The sequence below is a fragment of the Giraffa tippelskirchi genome, chromosome 10 (genome assembly GCF_054371585.1).
Source record: "Giraffa tippelskirchi isolate mGirTip1 chromosome 10, T2T-mGirTip1v1.2.pri, whole genome shotgun sequence".
Taxonomy (NCBI): Eukaryota; Metazoa; Chordata; class Mammalia; order Artiodactyla; family Giraffidae; genus Giraffa; species Giraffa tippelskirchi.
In genome coordinates, this window is record NC_137284.1 from 73,350,856 (window position 1) to 73,363,039 (window position 12,184).

A 12,184-nucleotide genomic window follows, 5' to 3' on the forward strand; every position below is an offset into this window, starting at 1 on the left:
CTATACCTGTCTGTTTGAAATTTATCTAATACAAGATAATAAAAATAAAATAACATTTATGGTAATACAATTACTTAATATTCTTTGACTATACCTTCCCATTCTCTGCAGCTGTTTATGCTTCTATCAAGATTCTTCCTCTCCTCCTAGGACTGACTACAGAATTCATTTTCCAATTAAATAAACCCTGATTGTTCTGATGAACACTGTTCACTTATATGTTTAAAATACACTCATGCTTTGTATTTATGGCATTTATCATATACAATTCTCTAAGTAATTCTGGGTCTTCCACTTCTCTTAATTCACTGCAGATCTTTAGGAACTTTTTGTATGTGAGTGAGATTACTTAAAAGAGATAAAAGATGCGGCCGGAAAGGCGGCCGCCCCCTCGCCCGTCACGCACCGCACGTTCGTGGGGCACCTGGCGCTAAACCATTCGTAGACAACCTGCTTCTGGGTCGGGGTTTCGTACGTAGCAGAGCAGCTCCCTCGCTGCGATCTATTGAAAGTCAGCCCTCGACACAAGGGTTTGTATAAAAAAAAAAAAAAAAGAGATAAAAGATTTATCTCTCTTCAAAAATACTCTTATCTTCTCAAGGTCACTGTCTTAAATATGGCATGACTTTGATAAACATTAAAAGATGAAAATCAAAAAACTAAGAATTTAAGGCTGATTATACTTAGACAATAGTTTACCTGTTTACTCTTCAGTCCTCTATGCTTGTGATACCTAAATTTATGAAATAGCATTTCTTATGAATGCTAGAAAGGCTAAACAGCCACAAGTTTAACAGGATGCTTCACTTTTCTAAGTAAAGGACCAATTTATTTATTCCTTTTCAGATTTCGAATTTATCTGTGCCATTTTCTGGTGTAAGTTCACAGAAGAGAGCCTTCACTTTGTTTTCCTTTAGAGAAATATTTTATATAAATTCTACTTCTATAAGTTTTACAAATCTTTGACAACTTTTACCTCATGATCAATTAATATTTCTAAAAGGCACTAATGGAGGCTCCAGGAAATTTTTGAAACGTCTTTTAAGACATCTTCCAGTCTCAAATAAGAAAATTGCTTATTCTGGATTACCTTTAATCTCTAACTTTTTAAAACTTATTTATTTATCTAATTCCTTCCCTCAAATTATGTATCTGACCACACATGCTCAAATTTCAAAATGTATTCTGTAATGATAAAATTCACAAACAAAAAAGTGCTTTATTGAAAGTTTCTTTTCAAAGTGAGTAAAAAACATATGGGTAACATTTTTGAATAAGTTTACTGCTTCATATTAGTTAAGGCAAACAGTCGTCATGTCTCCGAAAACTACTTTGATGTGTGTGTGTGTGTGTGTGTGTGTGTGTGTGTGTGTCTGTCTGTCTATGTGTTTAGTTGCTCAGTCATGTCTGACTCTTTGCAACCTCATGGACTATAGCCCACCAGCCTCATGAAAGAGTTTGGTTAGTCGTGTATGTGTGTGTGTCTGTGTGTGTCTGTGTGTGTCTGTGTCTGTGTCTGTGTGTTTAGTTGCTCAGTAATGTCTGACTCTTTGCAACCTCATGGACTATAGCCCACCAGGCTCCTCTGTCCATGGGATTCTCCAGGCAAGAATGCTGGAGTGGGTAGCCATGTCCTTCTCCAGGGGATCTTCTCGACTCAGGGATCAAATCCGGGTCTCGTGCATTGCAGGCAGATTCTTTACCATCTGAACCACCAGGGAAGCCCTTGGTTAGTCATACGACTCAATAATTCCTATACAGTTTTAGTGAGAGCAAAATATTGCAAATATTATAAAATATATTGTAATTTTCATATAATTTTCATATACTTTAAGACAAGCATCAGCTGTCAAATATGAAGATTTAAAAGTTACAGAGCCACTGAGGCCATGAATCTTTAAATCAATAAAACATGGTAATGGGAGAAAGCAGAGGCAATTAAATAGCAATATCTCAGTCCAATGCTGTGATTTGTACAACTCATACAAAGGATTCATATAAAGGAAAGAACTAAGAACTCTCTAATCTGTTATTTAATCTGAACAAAGTGCCTTTTGGGAAAACCTAGATTTAATTATCAACAAAGGAAAACTGATAAAGAACTATCAAGTTAATAGAAAAACAAACTGACCACAGAGCTCTATAATTATACTCACTCAATTAGATTCAAGCAAAAAGAAATGAAATATTGGTCTAAAAGAGCAATCTATGGCAAAACATATTTCCTCTTTCTTTAAACAATCCTACTTATTGTAAACGTATTTTAAACCCATGTAACAAGACTGATCATCATTCCTGTCTCCTAAAAGTCAGTTTCATCTTTAAAGAGTAGCAGCTGCATGTGCCCCATAGCCAGCAAGAAGGTCAAATAGGTTTCCTCTCAGATCACAGACTCCTTATCATCAAATTCAGACTTAAATTGAAGAAAGTAGGGAAAACCACTAGACCATTCACCTGTGACCTAAATAAAATCCCTTACGATTATACAGTGGAAGTGACAAAAAGATTCAAGGGATCAGATCTGATAGAGTGCCTGAAGAAATATGGACAGACGTTCATGACATTGTATAGGAGATAGGGATCAAGACTATCCCCCAAAAAAAAGAAATGTAAAAAAGCAAAATGGCTGTCTGAGGAGGCCTTATAAATAGCTGAGAAAAGAAGAGACGTGAAAAGCAAAGGAGAAAACGAAAGACATACTCATTTGAATGCAGAGTTCCAAAGAATAGCAAGGAGAGCTAAGAAAGCCTTCCTCAGTGATCAGTGCAAAGAAATAGAGGAAAATAGAATGGGAAAGACTAGAGTTCTCTTCAAGAAAATTGGAGATACCAAGGGAACATTCCATGCAAAGATGGGCTCAATAAAGGACAGAAATGGTAGGGACCTAACAGAAGCAGAAGATATTAAGAAGAGGTGGCAAGAATACACAGAAGAACTGTACAAAGAAGATCTTCACAGCCCAGATAATCACGATGGTGTGATCAGTCACCTAGAGCCAGACATCCTGTAATGTGAACTCAAGTGGGCCTTAAGAAGCATCACTAAGAACAAAGCTAGTGGATGTGATGGAATTCCAGTTGAGCTATTTCAAATCCTCAAAGATGACACCGTGAAAGTGCTGCACTCAATATGCCAGCAAATTTGGAAAACTCAGCAGTGGCCACAGGACTGGAAAAGGTCAGTTTTCATCCCAATCCCAAAGAAAGGCAATGCCAAAGAATGCTCAAACTAAAGCACAATGGCACTCATCTCACATGCCAGTCAAGTAATGCTTAAAATTCTCCAAGCCAGGCCTCAACATTACATGAACTGTGAACTTCCAGATGCTCAGGCTGGATTTAGAAAAGGCAGAGGAATCAGAGATCAAATTGCCAACATCCGTTGGACCATCAAAAAAGCAAGAGAGTTCTAGAAAAACATCTATTTCTGCTTTATTGACTATGCCAAAGGCTTTGACTGTGTGAATCATAGTAAACTGTGGAAAATTCTTAAAGATGGGAATACCAGACCATCTGATCTGCCTCTTGAGAAACCTGTATGCAGGTTAGGAAGCAACAGTTAGAACTGGACATGGAACAACAAACTGGTTCCAAATCAGGAAAGGAGTACATCAAGGCAGTATACTGACACCCTGCTTATTTAACTTATATGCAGAGTACATCATGAGAAACACTGGGCTGGATGAAGCAAAAGCTGGAATCAAGATTGCCAGAAGAAATATCAATAATCTCACATATGCAGATGACACCACCCTTATGGCAGAAAGTAAAGAAGAACTAAAGAGCCTCTTGATGAAAGTGAAAGAGGAGAATGAAAAAGCTAGCTTAAAACTCAACATTCAGAAAACTAAGATCATGGCATCTGGTCCCATCACTTCATGGCAAAAAGATGGAGAAACAGTGGAAACAGTGGCAGACTTTACTTTTGGGGGCTCCAAAATCCCTGCCGATGGTGACTGCAGCCATGAAATTAAAAGACGCTTACTCCTTGGAAGAAAAGTTATGACCAACCTAGACAGCATATTAAAAAGCAGAGACGTTACTTTGCCAACAAAGGTCCGTCTAGTCAAAGCTATGGTTTTTCCAGTAGTCATGTATGGATGTGAGAGTTTGACTATAAAGAAAGCTGAGTGCCGAAGATTGATGTTTTTGAACTGTGGTGTTGGAGAAAACTCTTGCGAGTTCCTTGGACTGCAAGGAGGTCCAACCAGTCCATCCTAAAGGAAATCAGTCCTGAATATTCATTGGAAGGACAGATGGTGAAGCTGAAACTCCAATACTTTGACTACCTGATGCGAAGAACTGACTCACTGGAAAAGACCCTGATGCTGGGAAAGACTGAAGGCAGGAGAAGGGGACGACAGAGGATAAGATGGCTGGATGGCATCACCGACTCAATGGACATGAGTCTGAGTAAACCCCAGGAGTTAGTGATGGACAGGGCGGCCTGGCGTGCTACAGTTCATGGGGTCGCAAAGAGTTGGACACAACTAAATGACTGAACTCAACTGAACTATGCATTAAAATTGATTATCTGATTGGTATATGCTATGTGGGAGGCACTGTGAAAACCAGTGGGTACACAGTGATACAGAATACAGAAATGACGAAATGGCCCCTGTCCTCCAGGACTTGGGATTCTGTTAGGGGAAAGAAGTATCAAGCAAGTTAATCCAACATCAAACTTTCATTTTAAAATATGGTAAATGTTAAGAAGGAATATAGTACCTATCTACACTAATAGGGAGTTATAAGGGGGCTTTTAGAGAAGGAGCCATTTCTGAGGAAGTGAGATATGAGGGACAAATATAATTTAGCTAAGAGAATAGAGCAAATCATTCTAAGCAGATGAAAAAAAGCATATGAGATAATCTTATAGTAGAGAGAAATGGCACTTTGGAAAAGCCTGTGTGGTTGGAATACAGTGAAGGCATGGAATGAAGGCCAGAGAGGTTAAACAAAGCCACGTCACCCACAGTCTTATTGTAAGCCTTTTAAAAGGACCTAAGATTTAAAACATTTGCTGAGTGGTCATTACTGGGATGAAGAAAAGACTTATAAAAGGTAGACAGGATTTGGAGGCAAGAGTAAGACTTCCATCTTGTGCATGCAAAGTTTAAAAGGGGTGTGCATAAATTAAATAGTGATTTTAGTAGGCAGCTGGTGGACAGTTCAGAAAGGAAAGATATAGATTTGAAAGTTATTAGCATTTGGATGGTGTTTAAATTCACAGGGATGGATGAGCAAGAAGGCACAGAATTGCACAACTTGGATATTTAAAAGTTAAGCAGAGTATCAGGCAGGCAAAGACTGCTCCAAATAATCAGCATGAATGAATATTATGACCAATTAGCAGTATCTTCCTTCAGTGGTAGATGTGAATCTAGACATAGACATGCCAGATGTTGATAATGACCAGCCCAAGTAAGTCTTCAATGTACATCAAAATCAAGCATTTTCTACTCATTTCACAGTATCATTACCCTACCTGAAAGTGCACTGAACTCAACTTAGAGAGCTATTAGGATACTGCTAAATTGATACTGCTTAAATAATAATAAGCAAAAAAGCACAGTTTAGGAACTGGTGTATCTGTTTGCAGAATGGCAGACTAAAAAGATCATAAGCTTTCATTTTCAGTATAATCAGAAACTTTTAATTTTACCCATTCAGCCAGGGTAAGGGCTAATGTAGCCAGCATTTCTCAGTCATAACCAGTAACCAAAGTCAAAACGTTATTCCTTTACATTTGCACACAGAATTTTATTTCAAAAGATTATACCCCAGGAATAAATGAGTCCAAGATTATTGTTTTCATCTGCCCTTTATTTTTCAATGCCAAGAAGTAGAATCTTAGCTGCCCAGGTTTTTTTGAAAGTTTCTACCCAGAAGTGTTATTTTAATCAGCCTAATTTAGGTAAATTTATAGGATTCATTGGAAGGACTGATGCTAAAGCTCCAATACTTTGCCCAGCTGATGCGAAGAGCTGACTCATTAAAAAGACCTAGATGCTGGGAAAGATTGAAGGCAGGAGAGGAGAAGGGGATGACAGAGGATGAGATGATTGGATAGCATCACTGACTCAATGGACATGAGTTTGAGCAAAGTCGGAGAGATGGTGAAGGACAGGAAAGCCTGGCGTGTTACAGTCCATGGGGTAGCAAAGAGTTGGACACGACTAAGCGACTGAACAACAATGTTAAAGAAAATTTAAAACATAACCCAACTCTAACTCAGGCAGTTCTCGAAGTGTCGTCTAGGAACCTCTGGGGTGCAGGGTAAGGGAAGCAAACAGTGCTATTTTCAGAATGGAGCATGATAGTTAATGGAATGTGTTTGTGTATTTCTGTGTTTCAAAATTCCTTAGTTTTAATATTTATAATACAATAAATATTGATAGACAAAGCCCACATAAACAGAAGCTATCTGGGGTCCTAATAATTTTCAAGTGTGTAACAGGGTCCTGGGACCAAAAATTTGGTAACTGCTACTCTAAGTTTCTTTAGAGCCATGTATTTGGTATAAGTTTAAGCTTACCCTGACAAAGTATCGCATGATCTTGTTCTGGAAATCTCCAGGAGGTAGCAATAAATATAATAAGACCTCACACAAATCCCTTAGGAATCCTAGAAATAAAAAAAAGGAGCTATAATAACAGAAAACACAAAATCTCCACCTACTCTTGATATAAAACACAATAAAGTGGCAGGATTAAGCAGTCTGCTGATTATACAAGCTTATTATCTTAGTAATTAATCAGTATTCAATAAAAATCTTTGTTATTCTCCAAATAGCAAGTATTCATCAATCAAAGTAATACACACTTTTTTACTTTGCCCAGTTCTATCCTACCTCTTGAGTTGTTGAGAAACTTCAATTACAAAAGTGTTTTTCCCCAAAAGTTTTAGTTGCACCAAGTATTCTACTCTTCTACCACACATCTCTACTTCAGTTATCTGCACATTTAAAAACACACTTACAGTTCTTTTTCAAGAAAGAACCGCCACTAACTTGACAGGTAATAATAAGAAGAAAATGCTCTTCTATTTTACTGATTGAAGAGGGCTTGATTCACATAAAAGAACTATACCTCATTTTAACCATTTCTTACATTTAGTTACTTCACATTAATGCTAATGAAGTAGCAATTAAAAACTGAACTGCGTAATAAATATAAAAAGGAACAAAGGAAAAGAGCAGAAAAGAAGGCAAAGAAATAGAAAAGCTGAGCACATGTAAAAAATCTAAGAAAACAATTTTCACAACTAGCAATGCTTTTCTGAGTTGTTCATGTGCTGACACTTCCTGGGAAGGTAATTATATAGCTGATCCTGATAATCAAAACAATATGCCAAGTAGCACAGGCTCGGTCATTGTAAAAATAGGAAAAGAAAACATCCTCAGCTAAAACTTATCTGGTCTAACCTCTCAAAAAGAAGAGTCAATTCAACTCTATAAATTTCATTTGAAACATTATCATCATTCCCCTAGAAAATATTTACGATAATAGGTATACACTTGAATTAGAAATAGTAAACTCAAGGTGAAGATAAAATTACTACAGATCAAAAAAAGTAAATTTATAAGGATAAAATATTTGTGTTTGCTATATTTTAAAAGACAACAAAAGAAGTTCTCTTTAATTGAAAAGGCTCTCTTTAAAAGAAAAAAGAATCTGGAAATTTACTTTTAAGAGTTAAAAGATAAAATGAGCAGTAGTGTTTTTACTATGCTTCCTGTCCTGTAAGAATAACTTCACTCTTAGATTTTACCCTGGTATTTATTAAATGGTTCTGCTAACTTGCCTCTACTAACTGTGAACAGTTAATATTCTCAAAAAGTTAAAAAGAAAACCTTCTTCATCTTTGGGAGAAGTGCACACTAGGTCACGGCAAACGTCCTTTTCCATTTCAACTTCAACTTCAAAGAAGGTATCTACAAGTTCTTCTGCTGTACCTGGACAGAAAAGGAACAATTCAAGATTACAGAACAATAAAGAAAAACAGATTTTAAAATCCTAATTTTCAAATGGGACGAAGATATTATTACCTTTCACTTGATCATCTTTCTCTGTTATCTTTTGTTGGGCCTTTCTGAATACTCGTAGGTGTGTGCCAAAATCATCTACAAGGCGTGTAGTAAAATAAGGTTGCCAGTCTATTTCTTTAGACCTTATAACAAACACATTACATAAAAGGATGACTTTTTTAATCAAAAAATAAATTTATTCAATGACTATTGAAAAACATGATCATCACAGACTGAATTTATTTATACTGAATTTTGTTCATTTAATTAGTATTACATCTTAGCATTCCTTTTCAAAAGACCCAAAGTTTTATCAAATCTATTTAAACTCTTGATAGTATTCTTTGAAGTATTTTATGTGTCAAAGCTTAAAAGTACTAAATGCTTAAAATAAAAAAAAGAAAAGACAACAGACAATTTCTCATCCCAAACATAACAACACATTAAGAACTGAGAATGGCTTTTGCTTGCTTTTAAAAGAGCACTTGGGATTTTTGATTCTTTCTGAACCCTTTCTGAATTCTCCACATCTTCCATTTAGTTATACAGTCCAAGTTTTGAACCAAATACCTTTGGTGTGAGCCTGATTGGTTTCTGTTTGCATATATAAACACTTAAAAACTCGACTATTCAAAATAACTATAGTCACTTGGAAATGGTTTAAAGAATAATGTATAAAATACCACACTTACCCATGAAAAAGGTGGTAACTAATTTTATTAAGCTACCTAGTACTCTTATAAAAGAAGACTTCAACAAACACTGCTAATTTAGCATACCAGTGAAACATAACAAATACAATAGATAAATACAAACAGATTACACATTTCTTTTGATTAAGTGGTATTTTTAAACAAGCATTTTTTTCAATGCTGTTTTCCTTATATTAACACTAAAATTAATTCATCCCTTTAGGAACATATATTCATAAAGATGCTGAGCAATGAAGGAGCAAAAAATATATATATATACCATAAGTCATCATGCTAATTCATCACACATAAAAAAGCAAGTAAGTTGATCAGATTACTGTTTTTGGAGAAAAACCTTATAAATGTGGGAATAGTACTGAGGAATATCACAGATGGCTGTTTTCAAATAAAAACAAATTATTAACACTAATATACTTTTTAATGTGCAATTATAATCTATTATACACATGGAAAGTAAAAGTAAATTATAAGTACATGAAATACAAATCAACTTAATAAAAATAAAGGTAACCTCAGCTCTGAGATTTGCGGAGGGGTTACCATTAGACTATATGAGCCATGTTTATAAGAATACACTAAATAGCAATATTCAATCTCAACATAAAACTTAAACACTTAAACTCAGAGGTCTCTAGAATCTTTGTTTCTTATTTTAAAAAGAAAAGCACTATCTGTGTAAGCATCTTTCAAAAATCTTTACATGAATATGTGTACAAAATCATCCAAACTTGAAAATCTGTATAAGAACAAAATTTACTTGGTATAGACCATAAGTTCATTTAAACCATAAAAGGTTCATTCTAACAAATTTAGAAGCAGAATCTTTCAAAGTGTATGTGTTCTGTTTCATGTATAGTGCTGTTACAGAATTTACTGAAATTCTAACAAAATAAATTCATTAATTTTAGAAGGCATTCTAAAACCTATCTCAATTCATCTTAGAAGATGTAAATGAGACATTTAAAGAGGATATAAAAGGATGTAAAAGTAATATTTAATGTGACTGGAAGTTAATTAGTAATGCAAATATAAAAAATTATTTTAATTATTAAACACAGATTTCTACTTTCAATATACAAATACAGAATATTTCATATTCCCTGTCCAAGGTAATTATTTTCCCTCTGCTTGACTTATTTTCACTGACTACATGCAAATTTAATGTAAATGTCAATTCAAAGGAACTGTTCTAGGTAAGGAAGATAGGAACAATAGTAGTACATGACTGCCCACTTACAAATTAGGAAAATATCTACTAATAATTTCTAGTAGTGTTTACCTTATAACTTGAAAACATTTTGTTGACAGTGAAGTACTTCCTAAAATTATGGTATATGACTAATATATAATAAGTGCAGTGTAAATATAAATTTAAAAATCATTCAATTTATGTAATAGCCACATTTCCTTCTATTGATCTACAAATAGCTTTCCATTTGAGTTCTTAGTACTATTATTCTTAAATCATGACTGTAGTCAAGGCTCTTTTTTACTTTGTTTAAAATATTTCCTCACAGGTCTTTTAGTAAAAACACCTAGATTATTGTACAATGAATCCTATCATCTACACTTTCATTTTATTACTACTTAGAAGCTTTCATTTCTTGAATTTAAAAATGAGAGCATATTTCCTATACGACTCAGAGAATAAGGAATATATTCAATCCTACCCCCAAAAAATAAAATTTATAGTAGGTTCCTATAGCTTATGTATCTTGATAGAATGACTGCATGAATTACAATGGTTAACTAGGAATGCAAATAAGAAATGAAGTTTCAAAGAACAAAAGCAGCAGTCAAACTATAAAGTGTACCTCTCTGAGTATATATTAGGCATGCCTTATCTTCATCTCTAATACCAGCATCTTATTCCTGGCCTTTTAACTGGTCTCCCATGTCCATTCTTGTCTCTCCCTTCATCCTATTTTCCACAGAGCACCCAGAGTGATCTTTTTAAAAATACGAATATGACAATACAAAACAAGAGCTTTAAAAATACTTTAATGACTCCCTGGTCACGCATAGCTGGGTCCCTGCTTACTTCCTCATTGTCTGTTTCGCTCTCTTCCTTCCTCTTTGGTCCTGTTCTTATCTCAGTGCCCCTGGACAGACTATTTCCTCTGCCAAATTTGCTCACCCTGTCTACTCCCTACAAATTTACTTTCTCTCCTCCACATTGCCCTGACAAGTTCCATGTATACTTTCGAGTTTATCTAAAATGTTGGTTCCACACACAGCACCCTGCATTGACCCTCACCCTCTGCCTTACTCCTTCACACTAGGTCTGGAGATCTCCGGTTACAGTGCTTAGCTCTATAGCACTTAGAATCTGCAGTTAAATAATTCAATTGCTGAGATAAATCAGGGATTTCGTCTGTTTTATTCCACTGTTTGTTTTATTCTCAGTGTTGTTCCCAATGGCTAAATCATATGTTAAACACTGGAGGCACTCAATACATACTGATTTATTGATTTCTCTTTCAGGGTCAGAGCACTGTTAACAGGTGCCTGGAGAATGGCCACATGAACCACCTAGAATAGCTTCTTCTTTACTCCTTAAAGTTCTGAAATAGGACACACATTGAGAAGCTCTTTTTGCCTCTCTAAAATCTAAAAAGGCAATCAATGTCCCAAATATGGGGCTGAGACTGAGATTACACAAATTGCTTCACTGGTTCCATCTATTCTAAGCAGTATACAGCTTATCATCTGTAATACAAAACACACATCAAAATCAATTAAAGACTTCTGTAAAGAGACCTGGACTGGCATACATGTCCTTGATTCAAGTAAAAGATATATCATTTCATTAGTTGTGAAACTCAGCAAGTCATATCACATCCCACGGTTTTTCTCTAGGGACACTTACAGCTTTAAGAATCTATGATTAACCAAATACAACACACACATACACAGGCACACAGGAACACAGTACATGGAAAAGTGATAATGGGTAAATAAAATATCTGATCAAAAGAGGGAATCATGAATGTATGTCATTTTAACTTCAATCATATAAATCATTCAATGTAAGACCAAGACAAGACTTTTTGATTAAGGTTTCGCTAAGTGTTATTAATGCAGACTTTGTCTTGAATAAATCATTCTCACACTGAAGAAGTTACAGTTTCCAGTTTCTTTTAAATGACATAACAACTAAGGACATTTGTAAACAAATCTGAATGCAGAGTAAGAGTCTTTCAAGGCTCTTCACCAGTATTTTGTAGTTGTCTTTTGCATACCTAATTCAATTGCAATCTATTTAGCAACCTGCTCTGAGTAAACTCCAAAGCAAGTGACCTCATTTTCACAGGAACTACCCTGTCATACTCATATTTCTTCAAAATAGGTAGGGGTAAATTAAATTATATGATTATAATAAAAAGTATAACCAGGGTACACAGGTTGAGAAACAAATACAACTTTCTTTAACACATTTAATT

At 35.2% G+C, this 12,184-nt stretch overlaps 1 protein-coding gene across 16 annotated transcripts in view; it reads right to left on the reverse strand.

Annotated features, from left to right (window-relative positions):
• SNX13 (sorting nexin 13) overlaps positions 1-12,184 on the reverse strand; it is a 147,782-nt gene that overhangs the window by 66,642 nt on the left and 68,956 nt on the right. For 15 of the 16 annotated variants that reach the window (XR_014067841.1, XR_014067839.1, XR_014067838.1 and 12 more), the window contains 3 exons: positions 8,050-8,171; positions 7,855-7,956; positions 6,538-6,626 (listed from right to left, as the gene is read on the reverse strand). Coding sequence is in view for 12 of the 16 variants with exons in the window: in XM_081537670.1 (XP_081393796.1) it covers positions 6,538-6,626; positions 7,855-7,956; positions 8,050-8,171 (313 nt within the window). In the remaining 4 variants the exon portion in view is untranslated. Of the gene's footprint in view, positions 1-6,537; positions 6,627-7,854; positions 7,957-8,049; positions 8,203-12,184 lie in introns of all 16 variants that reach the window. The other variant, XM_081537678.1, reaches the window with a different exon arrangement.